This window comes from Ovis canadensis, chromosome 1, assembly GCF_042477335.2.
Source record: "Ovis canadensis isolate MfBH-ARS-UI-01 breed Bighorn chromosome 1, ARS-UI_OviCan_v2, whole genome shotgun sequence".
In the NCBI taxonomy this organism is placed as follows: Eukaryota; Metazoa; Chordata; class Mammalia; order Artiodactyla; family Bovidae; genus Ovis; species Ovis canadensis.
The window spans coordinates 189,094,384-189,118,132 of NC_091245.1; the positions used below are offsets into that span (position 1 = coordinate 189,094,384).

Below are 23,749 nucleotides of genomic sequence, written 5' to 3' on the forward strand. Positions count from 1 at the left end.
CCTAAGGTTTGAATAAACCTCCAAGAATGGTTTCAAATATGACCCCTGTCCACATTTAATGTTGGAATAATATATGGGCCAGGGTGTTCTCTAAAATAGCAGAGTAATCACTTAGCTCTAATTGTGATACCTAATAGCTAGAAGTGAAATCAACAAAGGCAGACAGACTTCCAGAGAGACCAGAAAAAGCATCAAAGAGAGCCCCGCTAAAAAAAACCACTGCCGTCTCAGAGTGACTGTATACACTGAAGGCTGCACCTTCTGAGGACAATATCAAAGCCTACACAAGGTAAGGAAAGTAAATTTCACTAAAATAGTCTAGCCAGATTACTAAACAAATAAGCAAATAACAATAAAAACCAGAAATGGGGAGTGAAATCAGTAATCAGCATCCAGAATCGCTATATTGCCTAAAATGTCCAGCTAACAAAATATCATGAGACTTGCAAAGAAATGGGAAAGTGTTACCTATTCACAGGAAAAAGCAAGGAAACAGACATTGCCTCTGAGAGGGCCCAGATGTTGAATTTAACAAAGACCTCACAGCAACTTTAAAAAATATGTTTAAAGAACTATAGAAGGAAGGGAAACTATGATGATAATTCCCCATCAAATAGATAATACCAACAAGACATGGAAGTTACATAACAGAGCAAATGGATCTTAGACCATACATAATAATTAACTCAAAATGGATAAAAGACTTAAATGTAAGATCTGAAACCATAAAACTCCTACAAGCAAACATAAGTGGTAAACTCTGTGACATGGGTATTGGCAGTGATTTTTTGGGGGGGATTTGACCCCCAAACCAAAGAAAATGTAATAAAAAATAAATAAGTGGGATTACATCAAAAAAAGGAAATGCCTATTCTTTTGAAATTCTTCCCAAAAAATTACAGAGAAAGGAACACTCCCAACCTCTTTTTATGAGGCCACTATCACCCTGATACCAAAACCAGACTAAGATACCACCAAAAAAGAATATTAGATGCCAATAACACTGATGAACACAGATACAAAAATCCTTCACAAAATACTAGCAAACTGAATCCAACAATATGTTAAAAGAATCATACACCATGATCCAGTGGGGTTTATCACAGGGATGCAAGGCTGTTTCAGTATCCAAAAATAAATCAGTGTGATATACCATATTAACAAATTGAAGAATAAAAACCATATGATCATCTCAATAGATGCAGAAAAAGCTTTTGATAAAATTCAATACCCGTTTAAGATAAAAAAAACTCTCCAGAAAATGGGGATAGAGGAAAAATACCTCAACACAATAAAGGCTATCACTGACCTGCAGATAACATCATACTCAGTGGTGAAAAACTGAAAGCGTTCCCTCTAAGATCAGGAATCAGGCAAGGATATCCACTGTCATTTTTATTCAGCATAGTTTTAGAAGTCCTAGCAACAGCAATCAGAGAAAAAAATAAAAGGAATCCAAATTGGAAAAAAGAAGTAAAACTGTCGCTGTTTGCAGATGACTTGATACTATACATATAAAAATCCTAAAGATGCTACCAGAAAACGACTAGATTTCATAAATGAATGTGGTAAATAAATTTGGTTGCAAAATACAAAATTAATACACAGAAATCACTTACATACAGTTACAATTAGACATCAGAAAGAAAAATTAAGGAAACAGTCCCATTTACCATCTCATCAAAAAAGAATAAAATAACTAGGAATAAATTTACCTAAGGAAGCAAAAGACTTGTACTCTGAAAACTGTAAGATGCTAACGAAAGTAAAGACAACACAAATGTTCTTTGATTGGAAGAATAAATACTGTCAAAATGACTATACTACAGTTTCAGTGCAATCCCTATCAAATTACTAATGACTTTTTTTGAAGAACTAGAACAAAAAAGTTTACAATTTGTGTGGAAATACAAAAGACCATGGATAGCCAAAGGAATTTTAGGTAAGAAAAATGGAGTTGGAAGAATCAGGCTCCCTGACTTCAGACCATACTACAAATCTTCAGTAATCAAAGCAGTATGGTAAGAAATATAGATTAATGGAACAGGATAGAAAGACAAGAGATAAACCATATACCCCTGGTCACTAATCTATGACAAAGGAAGCAAGAATATACAATGGAGAAAAGGTCGTTTCTTCAGTAAGTGCTGCTGGGAAAACTGGACAGCTACATGTAAATGAATAAACTTAGAATACTCCCTAATACCATATGGGCTTTCCTGGTGGGTTCAGTGGTAAAGAATTCACCTGCCAATGAAGGAGACATGGGTCAGGAAGATCCCCTGGAGAAGGAAATGGCAACCCACTTCAATATTCTTGCCTGGGAAATCCCATGGATGGAGGAGCCTGGCAGGCTACAATCCATGGAGTTGCAAAAGAGTTGGACGTGATTTAGTGACTAAACAACAATACCATACACAAAACCTCAAAATGGATTAAAGACCTAAATGTAAAGCCGATACTATAAAACTCTCAGGAAAACATAGGACGAACACTCCTTGACATAAATCACAGCAAGATCTTTTTCAATTCACCTCTTAGAATAATGAAAATAAAAATAAACAAATGGGACCTAATCTTAAAAGCTTTTGCACAGCAAACTATAAATGAAACAAAAAGACAACGCTCAGAATGGGAGAATATATCTGCAAACAAAGCAACCAACAAGGGATTTACCTTCAAAGTATACAAACAGCCCATGAATCTCAATATTAAAAACAAAACAATCAAAAAATGGGCAGGGGGCTTCCCTGGTGGTCCAGTGGTTAAGAATCCACCTGCCAATGCAGCAGACAGGGGTTCAGTCCCTGTTCAGGGAATGTCCCACATGCCAGGAGGCCACTAAGTCTATGGGCCACAACTACTGAAGGCTGTGTGCCCGAGAGCCCATGCTTCTCAGCAAGAGAAGCCACCGTGACCAGAAGCCTGCATACTGTAATGAAGAGGAGACCCCACTCGGCACAATTAGAGAAGGCCCTCATGCAGCGACAAAGACCAAGTTCAAGCAAAAGGCAAGTAAATAATTTTTTAAAAAAATAAAAAAATTGGCAAAAGATCTAAATAGACGTTTCTCCAGAGAAGACACACAGATGGCTAAAAAGCACATGAAACGATGCTCAACATCACTAATTGTTAGAGAAATGTTAATCAAAACTACAAGGAGGTATTACCTTAACATTAGTCAAAATGGCCATCGTCAAATATCTACAAACATAAATGCTGAAGAGGATGTGGAGAAAAAGAACCCTCCTACACTGTTGATGGGAATGTATACTGATACAGCTACTACAGAGAATAGTATGAAAGTTCCTTCAAAAACTAAAAATAGAAGTATTATATGATCTAGCAATCCCGCTTCTGGGCATATATCCAGGCAAACCATTATTAGAAAAGATAAAAATACATGCACCCCAGTGTTCACAGCAGCACTGTTTACAAACTAACACAAAATTTAAAATCAACTATACTTCAGTGAATTTTTAAAAAGAAAAGGTGCATCATCAGGGAAATGCAATTAAAATTACAATGAGAAATTACCTCGGACCTCTTAGAGTGGCTATTATAAAAAATATAACAAATGTTGACAAGGACATGGATAAAAGGGAACTTTTGCATTGTTGGTGGGAAAGAAATTGGTTCGAGCACTGTGATAAATAGTATGGAAGTTTATCAAAAAATTAGAAATGGAACTGCTATATGATCTAGCAATTCCACTTCTGAGTATGTATCCAAAGAAAATGAAAACACTGAAAAAGATACATGCACTCTCATGTTTATTGCAGCATTATTTACAATAGCTAAGATACAGAAACAAGTCATCATTGATAATGAATGGATAAAGAAAATATGCAATGGAATATTAATTCAGCCATAAATAAAGGAAATCTTGCCTTTGTGAAAACATGAGTGGCTCTTGAGGCCAATATGCTAAGTGAATTATGTCAAACAGAAAGACAAATACTGTATATTACATATATGTGGAATCTAAAAACAAACAAAAACTGCAAAAAAAATATGCTGATATATACAGAGAACATATTTGTGGTTGTCAGAGGAGTGAGCAAGAGGAGATGAAATAGGTGATAGGGTTCTGGAGAAAGAACCAAATGGAAATTCTAGTGTTGCAAAGTATAATAAATGAAGAGAAAAATTCAGTAGAGGAACTCAATAGTAGATTGAACTAGCAGAAATAAGAATCAGCAAATTGGAAGGTAGGTTGATAGAAATTATGCATTCTTAAGAACAGAGAAAAATGCAGAAAATCAACAAACTTTAGAGAAGTATGGGACACTTAAATGCACCAATATGTCCATGATAACATAATAGAATAAGGGGAGAGAGAAAACGAACTTGAAAACTTCCAGAACTTGAAGAAGTCCAGGTAGGATAAAAGCAAAGATACCACACTGATGCACATCATAGTAAAAATGCTGGGAAACTGGAAAATGTTAAAAATAACGAAAAAATCACGTTTGACTATCACGTATGACTCAAAAAATAGGACAGACACAGGGGAAGCCAGAAGACTTTAGGGTGACATTTTCAAAGTGCTAGAAGGAAAAAAACAATAATCAAACAAGATTCTTATCACCAGCAAAACCACATTTAAAAATGTAGGTTAAATAAAGACATTCCCAGAAAGGCTTATGGCCGAAATATTTACTTATAATTCCACTAATGCTATTAGCTATATTATTTGTATTTTGACTGCTTTACAAGATTATTGCTTATTTTATTATATAAAAAAAGATATTCCCAGATAAACAAAACCAGAATTTTTTTCTAGCAAAGCCATCCTCAAAGAATTACTGAGGGAGATCTTCAGGCTGAAAGAAAGTGACCCAAATGGTAATTTGATTCTAGACAAAGAAACAACACTGTTATGGTAGTTATAAACTATGTATATTTCTTCTCTTAACTGATTTAAAAAGCAATTTCTGAAACAATCTGTATAAAATTGTATTGGTAGGCCAATAATATATAGAAATGTAATATGTTTTCCAATAACACAAAGAAGGTGGTGGGAGCAAAGTTGTATTGATATCTGAGTAAGTAGATGATGGCTCTACCAGAACAAATGAAGAAAGCCAGAATGGTAAATCAGAAGGTTAATATATAAACTTATAAATATATGTTTGTTCTCTTCTCTTGGCTTTTATAAAAAATAAAATTATATAAAGCAATAATTATAGCAATATGTTGTTGGGGTTTGTGATACATATGGATATAATATAGATTACTGGGAGAAATATCAATAACCTCAGATATGCAGATGACACCATCCTTATGGCAGAAAGTGAAGAGGAACTAAAAAGCCTCTTGATGGAAGTGAAAGAGGAGAGTGAAAAAGTTGGCTTAAAGCTCAACATTCAGAAAACGAAGATCATGGCATCCGGTCCCATCACTTCATGGGAAATAGATGGGGAAAGAGTGGAAACAGTGTCAGATTTTATTTTGGGGGGCTCCAAAATCACTGCAGATGGTGACTGCAGCCATGAAATTAAAAGACGCTTACTCCTTGGAAGGAGGGTTTTGACCAACCTAGATAGCATATTCAAAAGCAGAGACATTACTTTGCCGACTAAGGTCCATCTAGTCAAGGCTATGGTTTTTCCAGTAGTCATGTATGGATGTGAGAGTTGGACTGTGAAGAAAGCTGAGGGCCGAAGAATTGATGCTTTTGCTAAGTCTTTTGGAGAAGACTCTTGAGAGTCCTTTGGACTGCAAAGAGATCCAACCAGTCCATTCTGAAGGAGATCAGCCCTGGGATTTCTTTGGAAGGAATGATGCTAAAGCTGAAACTCCAGTACTTTGGCCACCTCATGTGAAGAGTTGACTCATTGGAAAAGACTCTGATGCTGGGAGGGATCGGGAACAGGAGGAAATGGGGACGACAGAGGATGAGATGGCTGGATGGCATCACGGACTCGATGGACGTGAGTCTGAGTGAACTCTGGGAGTTGGTGATGGACAGGGAGGCCTGGCGTGCTACGATTCATGGGGTCGCAAAGAGTCGGACACTAATGAGCAACTGAACTGAACTGAATAGCATATAAAAGAGGAAGAAAAAATGGTGCTATAAGAATAACGTTTCTATATCTACTGGAATTTAGTATACATCAGAAGTAGATTCTTATAAGATGTATATGTTAAACTCAGAATAACCACTAAGAGCTCCAGAAATATAGGGTAAAATTTATCACTTCACTGTCTAAATATCACTTAAATATTTAAATATTTACTTAAGTACAAGCAAAGCAATAAGGAAGAATTAGAAGACTAGAAATACATGAGTTATGCAGGAAACCTAAAATGACACATGTAACCCTGTATCAGTAATAACATTTAATGTGGATAGATAATAATAAAGGAAATAAAAAGACAGATTGTTGGGCTGAATTTTTAAATAAATCAAGATCCAATTCCATGCTATCTGAAGATGACACCAAAAGATACAAATGGGAAAAGTAAAAGGATAGAAAAATATCACACAAACAGCAAACATAAAAAAAAAAAACTGGAATAGCTCTACTAATATCAGACAAAAAGATTTTGAATAAAAAATTTTTATTAAAGAGGGACATTTAAAGTGATAAAAATGGTCAGTATATCAAGAAGATGTAACAAACCTAACAGCTAGCTTCCCTAACAGCTCAGTTGGTAAACAATGCAGGAGACGCCAGTTCTATACCTGGGCTGGGAAGATCCCCTGGAGAAGGGATGGGCTCCCCACTCCAGTATTCATGGGCTTCCCTTGTGGCTCAGCTGGTAAAGAATCTGCCTGCAATGCAGGAGACCTGGGTTCAGTCCCTGGGTTGGGAAGATCCCCTGAAGAAGGGAAAGGCTACCCACTCCAGTATTCTGACCTGGAGAATTCCATGGACTATACAGTCCATCGGTTCACAAAGAGTCGGACACAACTGAGCGACTTTCACTTCACTTCACTTCAGATACCTAACAACAGAGTTACAAAGTATTTGAAGCAATCTGACAGATTCAAAGGGAGAAACAGACAATTCCACAATTACTGGATATTTTAATACTCTACTTTTAAATATAATACAAGAAGTAGGCAGAAGGTCAAAAGCTAAATAGAAGACTTGAAAAATGCCATGTGTAAGACCTCTGTACACAAATCTACAGAAAGGAAATGTTTAAATATTATTCAAATGGAGGTACCATGTTTATGGGCTGGAAAACTCAATATTTTTAAGATGCTATTCTACCAAATTTATCTATACATTTATCAAAATTCACTAATAATCTAGCATATCTCAGTTGGTAAAGAGTCTGCCTGCAATGCAGGAAACCCAGGTTCAATTCCTGGGTTGGGAAGATCCCCTGGAGAAGGAAAATGGCAACCCACTCCAGTATTCTTGCCTGGAGAATCCCATGTTCAGAGGAGCCTGGCAGGCTACAGTCTGTGAGGTCGCAAGAGTTGGACTCGACTGAGTGACTAAGCACAACAAGAACACATATCTTTTTATAGAAATTGATAAACCAATTCTAAAAATGGATGTTAGAAATTCAGAGAATCTAGAATAACTAAAACACATTTTGAAAAGAACAGAGTTGGAAGATTTCACTTCCTGATTACAAGATGTACTGTAAGCCTACATTAATTAGATATTGTGGTAGTCAGAAAAAAAAAAGACAAATAGACCAATGATTGTAGAAGAGAGAATCAAGAAATTGACCCATGCATACATGGTCAATTTATTTTTGACTAAGGCACTAATACAAATCAATTAGGAAAGGAAAATCTTTTTAACAAATAATGATGGAACAACTGGGCAAATAGGGGGAAAAATGGACCTTAATCCCTATCTCACACCATAATCAGAATTAACTTGAGAAGAATTATAGTCCTGAAAATGAAAATTTCTTGAGAAAACAAAGAATGATATATTCATTACCGTGGGATAGGCAATGATTACTTATACAGGAATCAAAAAAAACTCAAAATAAAAGAAAAAACAAATTGTCCTTAAGGTAAACTAATCTTTTGCTCATCAAAAGACATTTTATTGTCTTAAAGGAAATGGAATGATAAGTCACAAATGGAAGAAAATACAATTACTTCTGATGAAAGACTCTTAAGCAAAACATATAAAGAATTCTGTTGAAGCTTTGGCACTACTCATTTCTGTAACCTTAAGTAAATAAACTTTCCAAACTTACAATTTCTTTTTTATAAACATAATGACTGGGTTTAAGTGTCACAGTGGACATTTCTAAAGTGCTATGATTTTTTTAATCTACAGCAAGTTTATTAGTATAAATTACATAAAGAAGAGGATGGTAGGAAAGGAATATGAATAAAGATCATTTCAGTAATTGACAATAGCTTTTAAGTACCCCTGGGTATGGGGATTTACATTAAAGTAGAAACTCTATTTACAAAGAAAAGAAATGTGAAACTCTCCAACTAGGATAGGAAAATGATAAGGATATCTTATAAATGCCATAGGGATGTAGACTGGCAGATAGTGGGAATTACAAAATCTTTGTTAATCCATTGTGCCTGTCCCTTGTGTTTTTCAGGAAAGTGACATTAAAATAAAGGAATATTAGAAATGAAGAAAATAGAGTGCTTATTATAAAAAGGAACTTGATACCATTGAACACATCACTTAGTATTTACTTAACTTTTATAAATGAGTATAATATTTAAAATTTGTAACATCTCCTTAGTCTTTTAAAAAGCCAGTAACAATTTCCCTTGGAAATGGGAGATTTGAGTAGATTTTTTTTAAAAGAAGTTCTAATTCATGTTATTCTTGGTCTACTTTCAGATGAAACTAGGTCATTTACTAAAATATTATTTGATATAAAAAATAAGAAAAGGGATTTTGTATTTTTCTACTGTTATATTCAATTACCCTAAATATATCAGTTATTGCTTCTCCTGTACCATTGTTAAAATTTTTCAAAATAATTGTCGTAACATGAGCATAGAAAAGTTCTCACAATGGAAAAACAAAGCCTTATTTTAAAACTTATAGGAATTAATAATTATCTATGAAACATTAGAAAATTCCTCATGTTTTTTCATTTCATTTTCAGGCTTAACGGAGTTGAATGACAGTCCAGTTCCCCAGGAACTTGAGCGCTGCAAGTCACCTACTTCAGGTAAACATGAATGGTAATTTTCAGGCTTCTGGTAACTCATTGTAGTAATCCACTGCCTTATCTTCATAATTCTTGGGAAATTCATAATTTTGGTAATTATGTATAATTTCATTTCTGAAATTCAACCATAAGCAAATTTGATTCCAAAATAAAATATAAATGTCTTTAAATATTTATGGCTTCCCCAAAACTTAAGATCAAAGGTATGAGTACAGTACTTTTAAAGACATTTTAAAGGAAGGTTATTCTACAGATATATTAGTAATGCTAAGTAAAAATTGGTTATGTTATGTAGAAATTGTTTTACAGCTAGAGCTTAATTAGTGGGAAATACACACTACAGGCAGAGGAGCATAAGAAACCAGCCCTCTGGATCATAGTTTTGAAACATGTATTTGTTGGCAAAGAAAAATTATATGTTGGGAGTAAAACAAAGTGTGAGCCCATTATATTAAAAACATGAGTATAAAGGTTATTAGGAGTAAGTCTTTGCAACATTTGCAAAATTAAGGAGTACTTTTTAAAGTATGTGAAAAAAATTTAAACAGGTAGAAATTGGTGGTGGTAATCATTATGAATGATTTGCTTTTTAAGAAAATTTGTATTTACCTGATTTTAGTATTACATAAATTCTTAAGCACCAAAAAGTTAGGTATATCTTTGACATTGAATAGGTCTGTTTTCATAGGGTACCCAAATTTATAATTCATTTTTATTAAAAAAATTATTTTAAACTTCATGCAAATTTATAAACAGTAATCTCTTTATAAAGCAGTGAATTTTGACCTTTAGAAATTCAGTTGGAATTGTGACATTTCTTCAGTATACTCCCTTAAGAGTTGCTAGTTGCTTATTCTTTAAGAATGTATATTGAGTAGAATCTAGTTGTGTCCTGTGTAAATTTGTTTTAATCATATCCATTTAATCCTTATTGTACTGCTTTCATTTTAAGCATAGCCTCATACATTTACCCTTGTATTCCCATTGGCACCATCCTAATCTAGGTATTTATTATACCTATGATATCATAATATTCTAACAGGTGTCTCTGTTTTCCATGTCTCCCTGTTAGAATTCATTTTGCATATCATGATGCAAAATTAATCTTCTTAAAATATTACTTTGACTTATTCCTGCACCACAAATCTTCAATTAAAATATAATTCAACATCCTGTATCAAATTTAGATAATGTAACCTCACTTTAAATTCTCATCCATAATCTGAATTTGAAAGTAACACATCTATTAGGTTTTAACCATCAAAAATGGAATTAAAAACTTTCCCTTTCATCTTTCCCCATGCATTGTTTCCATCCTCTTGAAAAAATAATTATTGTTAGTTTGTTTATCCTTCTAGACAGTTTGTGTTTATAAACAAAAAGAAGTAGGCTTTTGCTTTCTGTTTTATACAAAAGCAGTATATCGTTCGCATTTCACTGGACTTTGCTTGTTTCACTTTACAGTGTATCTTGCTTTCCATTTCATTATTTTCTTATTTACATTATATGATATTGAATTACATGTGTATATGATAGTTTATGTAATCACTTCACCAATTAAAGTATACTTAGTTCAGTACCAGTCTGTTGCTATGTCAAACTGCTGCAGTAACTAAATGTTGTTCAGGTATACCAATTGGATGAATTCCTAAAATTAAAGTTGCTGAGTCAAAGAGGATATACTTGTTTAATCTCCAGCTGCTCTCCTTGGGGTTTATAACTTTTCATTCCTTCCAGCAATAACATGAAAATACTTGTTATCAAATTTTTTAATTTTTGCAAGTCTGTTTAGTAAAAGAGATGTTACTGCAGTTTCAATTTACCTCTCACATATTATAAGTGATGTTGAATACCTTTTTATATAAGAGCTCTTTAAATATTTTGTAAATTAAATATTTCATTTAAGAGCTCTTTAAATATTTTGTAAATTATCTATTCATATACTTTGCTCATTTTCTGTAGGGTTATTTATTCTTTTCATAATAATTAGTCTTCTTCATAAGTTAAAATTTTCTCTGTGACATCAGACCCAGATATTTTTTTCAATTTAATTTTTAACTTTGCTTATGGTGTGTTTTACTGTAGTTTTTTTTTTTTAAATAATCAGACATTGATCTTTGCCTTTAAGGACTTCTTTATGGCCAGCAATTTAAATACTATACATTATCTACTTTTTTTTAATGTTTTACTGGAATTCCCCTGTAAATCATTTACCCATCATTACTTATTTGCATATTTATACTTTCTCTGAAATGTACAATGAATATATGCAAAGATTGAGAACCTTTCTTTAATTAGGCTACCAAGTAGCTGATCTATTTTCTATTTAAACAGAAACAATGGTTTTACTATTTTTTGTTTTTTTCTTTTACCTTACTGATTTCTGCTTTTATCATTATTAGTACCCTCCTCTGTTTTCCTTCATTTTTCCCCTGTCACCTTTTTGTGGTAGATGCTCAATTCATTTATATTTATTATTTCTTACATATTGATATAACAGGGCTAAATTTCTCTTTTTTTCCTTTTTTCGCTATTTATTTTTTTTAATTTAAATTTATTTATTTTAATTTGAACTCTGCATTAAACATATAATACCTTTTGATATATTAAGATTGCATTAACAGTATTTTATGTATAGTAAACAATCTGTTTATAGTTCTTTTACCCAAGAGTTATTTAATGTAAGTGTGTGGGTTTAGGCAGCTGAAAGTTTTACCTTATTATGTCATTCATGTCCTTACTTACGTTTTGATTACTTGATTTGTCAAAGATGGGAAAAAGGCAAATTAAAATACTGTATTAATAATGTATTTCTATTTGTCCTTGTATCTTCTATTTTTTATTCTTTATATTTATGTGTAAATAGTCAAAGATATATGCATCCTTTATGTTAATCACCATTGTTCATATTATATTGTGTCCACCTGATATCATCTTTTTGCTATTAATACCACAACTCTTGCTTTTATTTATAATTTCTTTTTGTATTTCCTGGCCTTACCTCTTTTGGGATAAACGTTTTTTTAAACTGAGGTATAATATATAAACCTTGACGTGCATAATTCTTAAGAGTTCAGGCAGACTAGTTTTACAAATGAATACTCCATATAATTGTACCCATATCAAAAGATATGGAAGTTACTAGATACTACTCTTTTGCCCCTCTCAGCCACTAACACCCACAAAGGTACCTACTATTCTGACTTTCATCATCAAAGATTAGTTTTGTGGGTTTTGGACTATCAGATGAATGAAATCATTCAATATCTACATTTTATTTTTTGCTTTTTTTCCCAATATATATAATATTCATCTATGTTGCTGATGATATTGATGTGTAATACTCCATTATACAAATATATCTCTATGCAGTTTATCATTGCTGAATATTTAGGTGGTTTTCAGTTGGGAGCTATTATAAGTATAGCTGCTATGACCAATCTTGTACAATTTTTAGTACAAATATAACTTATCTCTGTGTTACATGTATCTGGGAGTGGAGTTTTGGGGTTACAGGGTATGCACATGTTAAACTTCAGTAAATACTACTGAATTTTATAAAGTGGTTACACCAATTTTACTTCCATTAATAGCATATAAAAGTTATATTTGTTCCACATACTCGCCAATGTTTTTATTTTTCCAACTTTAGTCATTCTGAGGTATATATAAGACTATCTCACTGTGGAATCAAATTGCAATGCATGTCCCTGATGTCTAATGATTTTGATGAACTTCTCTTATGTTAATTGACTACTTTTAATATCATCTTTTATGAGATATTCAGGTCTTCTACTCATTATTATGTTGCCAACTTTTTCTTTTGATAAGAAATTCTGTGTATGTGTATAGATAGGTAGATAGATATGTTTGTGTATAGATAGGTATGTGTATGCTGCTGCTGCTGCTAAGTCGCTTCAGTCGTGTCCAACTCCGTGCAACCCCATAGACGGCAGCCCACCAGGCTCCCCCGTCCCTGGGATTCTCCAGGCAAGAACACTGGAGTGGGTTGCCATTTCCTTCTCCAATGCATGAAAGTGGAAAGTGAAAGTGAAGCCACTCAGTCATGTCTGACTCTTAGCGACCCCATGGACTGCAGCCTACCAGGCTCCTCTGTCCATGGGATTTTCTAGGCAAGAGTACTGGAGTGGGGTGCCATTGCCTTTTCCAAGGTATGTGTATAGATAGGTACAAAGAAGTACTTTTGTTGGGTATATATAGAGCAAACTATCTTTTCCCATTCTGTGCCTCACCTTTTACTCTCTTAAAGGTGGTCTTTTGATGAACAAAAGATTTTAATGCTAAGGTTGCTCAATGTATCAATATTTTTTTTATTGTTAATGCTTTATGTGTTTTGTTTTTAAAAACATCTTTGTCTACCCTAAGGTCATAAAACTATTTCCCTGTTTTCTAGGAGCCTCTTTGTTTTACCTTCAATTTTAAGTTCAAGTTCCACTTGAAATGTATTTCTGTGTCTAATGTGAGGAAAGAGTCAAGGTTTATTGCTTTCATTTAGGTATCCAGTTAATAAGGACCATTTATGAAAAAACTATCATTTCCTCTAGGCACTAAAATCGTACCTTTGTCACAGATTAGTGTACTCTACTATGTATCTATGTTTCTAGACTTTATGTTCTACTTCATTTGCATGTTTATCTATCATTTATCCTATTCCTGTTTTAACCGCTGTAGCTTTGCAGTATTGCTGATAGTATAGGTCCTTCAATTTTGTTTTTGTGGTTCTTTTTCAAGAATGCTATAGTTATTTTAGGTCTTTTGTGTTTTCATATAACTTTTTGAAAAAATTATCAGTTTGCACACAAATCAACATGCTTGGATAGTGACTACAGTTTGATTGTATCTGTAGACCAGTTCATCAGAGCTGATATTCACATTGGTATCTCTTCATTTATTTCTTCTTTCAGTAATATTTTTATTTTTCTTTGTAGAGGTCTTACACATCTTTCATTACCTTTATTACTCAGTATTTGATTTTTGTTGTAAATTTTTAATATCTTTTTATGCTTTGTGGCTTTAACATGAAAGTAATTAATTTTGTGTATTGATATTATATCCAGAACATTTGATAAACTTATTTAACTTCAGTAATTTGTCAGTTCTTTTAGATTATCTGTGTATCTAATTATCCTCCATGGGGTCACAAAGAGTTGGACACGACTGAGTGACTGAATTGAACTGAACTGACTCTGTTAAAAGGACAATTCTATTTCTTCTTTTTAAAGGAAGAAATCAGCTAGAACCTCCAAAACAATGTTGAATAGATGTGCAGATATCTTTTCTTTTTTTCCAGTCCCAGGTATATGTCTTTCAAAATTTCATAGTTAATTATGAAGATTGCTACAGGTTTTTAATAGACATTTTCTTTTAGTCCTCTGCCTTTGTTTCTTCTTTCATTAATGTTAAAGCAGATTTGGAAACACCATCAATTTTTTTTTTTTTTTTGGCAAAGCACTCAAAGGACTTTGCATGCAATCAAATAGACTGCTTCAAAACAGAAAGATTTTGACTACTTTTGTATTATGTTATTTGGAACAGAAATGCTTGACTAAGATTCATTACCACTTCAGTGCCTTATTTGAGAATGGTTTACTGGCAGGTCCCATTCTTCTTTAGTAGCCATTTTAAACTATAAATAATCATGATTGAAGAATGATATTTTTTCTTACATTAGCTTTCTAATCACTGTATATGTTTCTTAAGATATGTGAAGTTTATCTTTCTGGGGAAAATACCAACAGATTTTTTTTTTAATCTTAGTTAAAATTGCTGGAAATAATGAATATTTGCTTATTCCACTTGTCATGAAAAAGGAAAAATAATTGTGTTATATTAATGAATCTTTTTAATCCCACAAAGGAGAATGTGTTCAACATTATTTCCAGCATACTATGCCAACAAATGTACATTAAAACACATTCTGCAATCTCTTGCTGTTGTAAAAATTGCTGCATTCAATCTAAATTATCAGGAAAGGTATAGCTATGGTAAATGAAGATTCTTAGCCCAATCAAATCTTAAAATGTAACCATGAAAAAAACATCATTTAAAATTTAAACAGTAGCTTTATAAAATTCATGATGTATATTATCTTTAGAGGTAGAAAAGAATGAAAATATAAACAGTTAAAATGTTTAGATAACTTACAAGTGATAGAATCAATATACCTGATTAAGAATATTTGTAATACATTCTAACTTTTGAAAAACTAATAAAAACAGTCATGCCTCCTAGCAAGTCTTCTTGATTCATACACTTAGAGAAATTTCATAGGTCTGATTAGTAATGATAATTATTATGTTTATATCTCAGTATATCTTCCTTTTTTATGTATATATAACATTTAAGAGCCAATATTCTTTTTTTCCACAAAATGCAGTGGCTTTTAAGCTTAAAACCTATATCAGAATCATATGAAGAATTTTTATTAAAACATTGATTGCTGAGTATAAGAGATTCAAATTCAATAAATCTAGAGTGGGGTCTGGTAGTTTGCAATTCTAGCAAGTTCCCGGGTGGTACTAATGCTTCTGGTCTCTGGACCACTGGAGAACCACGACTCTATAAAGCTTTTTTTTTTTTACATTATTTGTTCAGTAGTTGCTTCCCTTCTCGGTTTCTGTTTTGGGATCCCAACCCTCACCTATTTAAGTCTGCTAAAAAACATATTAAAACCTTGACACAAATATCTCTGAGTAAGAGATATCAGAAATAAAGAAAGCCAGAGACCAGTAATCACGTTATAACTCTGCCTTCTTACATGGATCTTGAACTCCCTTTTATGCCAATAAACTGCAAATAATACAGGGTGAAGTTTCAAACTAGTAAATACTTCCTTTAGGATAATGTGAGAGAACAGAATATGGATTGGGAGCTGAAAAGATCCCAATGAACCAATCAGAACATTGATAATCTCAGCTTTCCAGATAACAATCATTTCATATTATTCATTCACCCAACTGTTACATTCAAAAAGTAAGTCAAAGTGTCTATAGTTAAGAGTGATATCATGATATCCACTGAGAATAAACTAACGAACAAAATAAAAATATCCTGTGACAAATGGACCTGACAGTCTATCTGCAGAAATAAACATGAAAGCAATAGTTATACAAATTATCTTTCCTTAAAGCTGTGTAGCTAACCATATTTCACTCACCAGGTAAGGTTGTGCAGCTTGGCTACTGCAGAAACATACTTTCCAAAGAGGTGAGCAGAAGCTAACATCAGCACTAGCTCTAGCAAATCTGGAACAGGACTGCAATCCTCTAAAACAGTCCCTTTTTCTTTGGGCCAAGAGTTGAAAATTAATCAAGCCCTCAACTGTAGGGTTATGTCTGCACACAAGGTGTACATTTTTAAATTTTTTCTCCTTGAAGGTTTACCTTTAAAAATCATTTTCTCAGTTTAACATTTTTTGGGAGGGTAAGCATTAGGTTGTAACACTGCTGCTACCTAAGCAGCCATCCATCCTCACGATTCTCACTATCTACAATACACAATAGCATAATATTTATCTAAGATATCTTTATTAAAAATTAGCATGGAAACTAATGCCAAAAAATGCTTTAAAAAAAATCAGTTCTGTTCTCAAACCTGGGTTAAAACTAGGTCTTAGAGCCTAGTTTTAATGCCATTTCTGTGTAATTCTGCATGTCTAAAACCCCATTACATCCTTCAAGAAAGAAAGCTCTTCCTTTCAAAGTGTCCTCTGTTGGAACAGTACGAAAATACTCAGGTAAAGGCAGTTATTTTGTGCCTTCCAAATAGTTATTATGAAAGTCACCTCTAGGATAAAAACTCTTGGTTCATTTGGGCTAAAAAATTACATGCCAATAGTTTTTTATTCCCTTCCTTTAGGACTTGCTACCAGAACTCCCGAGGCAGCATCAGGCTTTTATAGGAATGAAATACCAGCTATGAGACAGAGGAATCAAGTACATCATTTGCCAGGTGAAAGTGAAAATTTCTTTTTGAACAAAGAAACTACTATCTCCACAATTTGTTCCAAAACCTTTCTTATTTGTTGTGGTAAAAATACATCTCACTCATGGTGAATAAAGACCAATTTCCCTAGAGCAATGGTTAAAATTATAAATATGAACTTCATTAGATATACAGCAGGAATTCCTAAGGCTTTTGAAATGTGCCACAGAATTTTGATAGTGGGGTTTTCTACTTTAAATCTGGATAATTTCATTAGGCCTATAAGAAAATATGAGGTGGCCAACAGAGAATTCCGGGAAAATCTAAGAGCCAAGAACTAGAGTAGTTTTGAAAAAATTCTCCTATATTCTTCATGATACAATTAAATATTTTTTGTGATCAGAAACAACTGTGATGCTCATGGATACTCCAAAGAATTGCCTCAAAAGGGCAATGCTCTCTCAGAAATAATAAGCAAAAAGAAAAAATCTATATATTTTATGCAGGCTCATTGCATATTTGGTGCTATTCATAGGAACCAGATAAGAAGAGGGAGGGGACAGATGTACACCTATGGCTGATTCATTTTGATGTTTGACAGAACAACAAAATTCTGTAAAGCAATAATCCTTCAATTAGAAAATAAATAAAATTTTAAACAATACATAGCTTTCTTAAAATAGGCATTCATTATAAAATGACTGATGACTAGATTTACAGGCAAATTTGGCCTTGGAGTACAAAATGAAGCAGAGGAAAGGCTAACAGAGTTTTGCCAAGAGAACGCACTGGTCATAGGAAACACCTTCTTCCAACAACACAAGAGAAGACTCCATACATGGACATCACCAGATGGTCAATACTAAAATCAGATTGACTATATTCTTTGGAGCCAAAGATGGAGAAGCTCTATACAGTCAGCAAAAACAAGACCAGGAGCTGACTGTGCACAGATCATGAATTCCTTATTGCAAAATTCAGACTTAAATTGAAGAAAATAGGAAAAACCACTCGACCATTCAGGTATGACCTAAATCAAATCCCTTACAATTATACAGTGGAAATTACAAATAGATTCAAGAGATTAGATCTGATAGAGTGCCTAAAGAAATATGGACAGAAGTTCGTGACATTGTACCGGAGGCAGTGGTCAATACCATCCCCAAGAAAAATGCAGAAAGGCAAAATGGTTGTCTGGGGAGGCCTTACAAATAGCTGTGAAAAGAACAGTCTTTTGGACTCTGTGGGAGAGGGAGAGGGTGGGATGATTTGGGAGAATGGCATTGAAACATGTATAATATCATATAAGAAATGAGTCACCAGTCCAGGTTCAATGCATGATACTGGATGCTTGGGACTGGTGCACTGGGACAACCCAGAGGGATGGTACAGGGAGGGAGGTAGGAGGGGGGGTTCAGGATGGGGAACACGTGTATACCTGTGGCAGACTCATGTTGATGTATGGAAAAACCAATACAGTAATGTAAAGTAATTAACCTCCAATTAAAATAAATAAATTTATATTAAAAATAAAAAAATAAAGAATATAAAAAAAGAGAAGTGAAAGGCAAAGGAGAAAAGGAAAGATATACCCATTTGATTGCAGAGTTCCAAAGAATAGTAAGGAGAGAGAAGAAAGCCCTCCTCAGTGATCAATGCAAAGAAATAGAGGAAAATAGTAGAATGGGAAAAACTAGAGATCTCTTCAAGAAAATTAGAGATACCAAGGGAACATTTCATGCAAAGATGGGCACAATAAAGGACAGAAATGGTATGGAACTAACAGAAGCAGAAGATATTAAGAAGATGTGGCAAGAATACCCAGAAGAACTATATTAAAAAAATCTTCATGACCCAGATGACCACAATGGTGTGATCACCTTGAGCCAGACATCCTAGAATGTGAAGTCAAGTGGGCCTTAGGAAACATCACTATGAACAAAGCTAGTGGAGGTGATGGAATTCCAGTTGAGCTATTTCAAATCCTCAAAGATGATGCTGTAAAAGTAATGCACTCAATATGCCAGCAAATTTGGAAAACTCGGCAATGGCCACAGGACTGGAAAAGCTCAGTTTTCATTCCAGTCCCAAAGAAAAGCAATGCCAAAGAATGTTCAAACTACTGCACAACTGCAGTCATCTCACATGCTGGCAAAGTAATGCTCAAAATTCTCCAAGCCAGGCTTCAGCAGTACATGAACTGTGAACTCCAGATGTTCAAGCTGGATTTAGAAAAGGTAGAGGAACCAGAGATCACATTGCCAACATCTGTTGGATCATCAAAAAGCAAGAGAGTTCCAAAAAAGCATGTCCAATTGTGCTTTCTTGACTGTGCCAAAGGCTTTGACTGTGTGGATCACAACAAACTGTGGAAAACTCTTCAAGAAATGGGAACACCAGACCACCTTACCTGCCTCCTGAGAAATCTGTAGGCAGGTCAAGAAGAAACAGAATGGGACATGGAACAACAGACTGATTCCAGATAGGGAAAGGAGTATGTATATCAAGGCTGTATATTGTCACCCTACTTACTTAACTTCTATGCAGAGTACATCATGCAAAATGCCAAGCTGGATGAAGCACAACCTGGAATCAAGATTGCCAGGAGATATATCAATAATCTTAGATATGCAGATGACACCACCCTTATGGAGAAAGTGAAGAAGAACTAAGGAGCCTCTTGATGAAAGTGAAAAATTTGGCTTAAAACTCAGCATTCAAAAAACTACAATCATGGCATCTGATCCCTCACTTCATGGCAAATAGATGGGAAAACAGTGAGAGACTTTGGGGGGGGGGGCGCTCCAAAATCACTGCAGATGGTGACTGCAGCCATGAAATTAAAAGATGTTTGCTCCTTGGAGGAAAAGCTATGACCGCATATTAAAAAGCAAAGACATTACTTTGCCAAAAAAGGTCTGTCTAGTCAAAGCTATGGTTTTTCCAGTAGTCATGTATGGATGTGAGAGTTGGACTATAAAGAAAGCTGAGCACTGAAGAATTGATGCTTTTGAACTGTGGTGCTGGAGAAGACTCTTGAGAGTCCTTGCACTGCAAGAAAATCCAACCAGTCAATCCTAAAGGAAATCAATCCTAAATATTCATTGGAAAGACTGATGTTAAAGGTGAAACTCCAGTATTTTGGCTACCTGATGCAAAATACTCCCTCACTGGTAAAGACCCTGATGCTGGGAAAGATTGAGGGCAGGAGAAGGGAATGACAGAGGATGAAATAGTTGGATGGCATCACTGACTCAATGGACATGAGTTTGAGCAAGTTCCAGGAGTTGGTGATGGACAGGGAAGCCTGGCATGCTGCAGTCCATGGGGTCACAGTCAGACAAGACTAAGCAACTTAACTGAGATTTACATCATTAACCAGCATGAATTACCAATGTTCTAGACCCCAAATAAAACCAGTGGCCAAGAAACCTAAGAACAATTATAACCCAGAATTTTCCATACAGTAGTTTCCTTTTTCCTATGTAATAATACAACACCCCTCTGGCATGCCATTTTCTGATGAGAAACCTGAAGCTTAGAGTATTTAAATAAGTGGAGCTAGAATCCCCAATGAGTTATATTTGGGTGTAAAGCCTATGATTTCCCTCTAATTTTCATTAATAAATTGAGAACAAGAAACATGAGAATTACAAAAATAATCACTATTGAAATTGTATGACATCCCATTGGCAGAGACAAGATGGCAGAGTAGAAGGATGTGCACTCACCTCTTCTTAGAAAAGTACCCAAATCATAACTAACTGCTGAAATCCACCAACAGTAAACACTGGAGACTACTGAAAAAAGATCCTGTACATCCAAAGGCAAAGAAGAAGCCACAATGAGACAGTGGGAAGGGTACAATCATGATAAATCCATACCTGCCAGGTGAGCAACCCACAAACTGGAAAATGATTATAACATAGAAATTCTTCCACAGGAGTGAAAGTCTGAGCCCACTTCAGGCTCCCTAACCTGAGGGTCTGGTGGCAAAATGAGGAGCCCCCAGAGAATCTGGCTGGGAAGGCCTCTGGAGTTTGTTCGTGGGAATTCTGTAGGACTCAGGGAAACACAAACTCCACTCTTGAAGGGCACACATAAGGTCTCATGTATACCAGGACCCAGTGGAAAAAAGCAGTGGCCTCATAAGAGCCAAAGTAGACTTACCTGCTAGTATTGGGTCGGGGGGAGGGGGGGCCTCTCCTGTGAAGGCAGGGAGCAGCTATGGCTCACTACAGGGACAAAAACACTAGCGGAATACTTATTAGTGTGAACTTTCCTGGAGGTCCCAATTTCCTCTCCAAGATTTGAATTCATCCAATAGACTCCAGTGCTGGGATATCTCAGACCAAACAATCAACAGGTCAGGAGCTTAACCCCACCCATCATCAGACAGGCTACTTAAAGTCTTCCTGAGCACATAGCTGCCCATAAAACACAGCCCTGTCCACCAGAGGGACAAGACCCAGCTCCACCCACCAGTAGCTGGGACCCAGTTCCTCCTACCATGAAGCCCGTGTAAGCCTCTTAAACAGCCTCATTCTCCTGGGGGTGGACAGTAGAAGCGAGAAGAACTATAACCGTGCAACCTGAGAAATGGAAACCACAATCACAGAAAGTTAGACAGTGTGAGACAGAGGACTGTGTGCCAGAAGCAGGAATAAGATTAAATCCCGGATGAACAACTGAGTGAAGTGAAGACAAGCAATCTATCTGAAGAAGAACTCAGAGTAATGATAGTAAAAACCCCAGGTCTCAGAAGAATGGAGGCATAGATCAAGAAGAGATGGAAAATGTTTTAAAAAAAACTAGAAGACCTAAAGAGCAAACAAACAGATGAATAATACAATAACTGAAATACAAAATACATTGAAAGGGATCAATATCAGAATAAGTAAGGCAGAAGAACAGATAAGTGATCTGGAAGACAGAATGGTGGAAATCATGGCTGTGGAACAGAATAAAGAAAAAAGAATGAACAGCGTAAGTGACCTCTGGGACAACATGAAAAGCACCAACATTCACAGTATAGGGATCTCAGGAGAAGAGAGAAAAAAAGGACCTGTGAAAATATTTGAAGAGATAATAGCTGAAAATTTCCCTAACATAGGAAGGGAAACATTCACTAAAGCCCTGGAATCATGGAGTCCAGGCAGAATAAACGCAAGAAGAAACACACCAAAACATGTAGTAATCAAACTGACAGAAAATAAAAAAATACTAAAAGTAACAAGAGAAGATCAACAAATAATGTACCAGGAACGCCCATAAGTTTATCTGCAGGCCAGAAGGGAGTGGTATAATATTTTTAAAGTGATGAAAGGGAAGAACCTACAACCAAGAATACTCTACCCAGCAAGGATCTCATTCAGATTTGATGGAGAAATCAATAGCCTTACAGAGAAGCAAAAACTCAGAATTCAGTACTGTCAGACCAACTTTGCAACAAATGCCACAGGAACTTCTCTACGTGAAAAGAAAATGTCATAACTAGAAACAAGAAAATTATGAATGGAAAAGCTCTCTGGTAAAGGCTAACACATGGTAAAGGTGGGAAGTACTTCACACACAAATACAATCTCAAAACCAGCAACTCTGATAAGAGGAGAGTACAAATGCAGGCTACTGGAAATTAAAAGATCGATGACTTACAACAATCTTTTTTATATACAGACTGTGGTATCAAAACCTCATGGTAACTGCACACTGAAAATCTACAAAGATACACACCCACAGAAAAGAAAAAGTAATCCAAACACAACAGTAAGTTAGTCATCAAATCACAGAAGAGATCAAAAGAGCAAGGTAAGAAAAAGACCTTCAGAAACAGATCCAAAACAGTTAACAAAATGGCGATAAGAATATGCATATTGATAATTACCTTAACCATAAATGGATTAAGTGCCCCAACCAAAAGACTGAGTAGCTGAATGGATACAAAAATAAGACCCATATATATGCATACATATACAAGAGACCAACTTCAGATCTAGAGACACATACAGACTGAAAGTGAGGTGATAGAAAAAGGAATTTCATGCAAATGGAAATTAAAAGAAAGCTGGAGTAGCAATACTCATATCAGACAAACTTTAAAGACTGTTACAAGAGACAAAGAACATTACCTAAAGATAAAGGAATCAATCCAAGCAGAAGATACAATTCTAAATATATATACACCGAATATAGCAGCATCTCAATATATAAGGCAAATATACTAACAGCCTTAAAAGGAGAAATCAACAGTAACACAGTAATATTGGGGGACATTAACACCCCACTGTCAATGAACTGATCATTCACAAGAAACTCAGTAAGGAAACACAGGACCTTAAATGACACATTAGACCAAATGAACTTAGTTGATACTTATAGACTATTCAAAAGTATATAAATATAAATCCAAAAGGAGCAGAATACACATTCTTCCTAACTGCACATGGAACATTTTGCAGGATGGATCACATGCTGGCCACAAAGTGGCCTCAGTACATTTAGGAAAATGGAAATTATATCAAGCATATTTTCTGACCATAACACTATGAGACTGTAAATCAACTACAATGAAAAAAAAATGTTAAAAAAAAAAACACAAACATATGGAGGCCAAACAATATGCTTCTAAACACCAGTGGATCACTGAAGAAATCCAACAGGAAATAGCAAATAC

General features: G+C 34.7%; 1 protein-coding gene across 2 annotated transcripts in view; it reads left to right on the forward strand.

Moving 5' to 3' along the window:
* Nucleotides 1-23,749, forward strand: part of STXBP5L (syntaxin binding protein 5L) — a 324,426-nt gene that overhangs the window by 231,361 nt on the left and 69,316 nt on the right. For both annotated transcript variants that reach the window (XM_069554728.1, XM_069554732.1), the window contains exon 20: nucleotides 9,067-9,132. In XM_069554728.1, coding sequence (XP_069410829.1) covers nucleotides 9,067-9,132 — 66 coding nt within the window. The remainder of the gene's footprint in view (nucleotides 1-9,066; nucleotides 9,133-23,749) is intronic.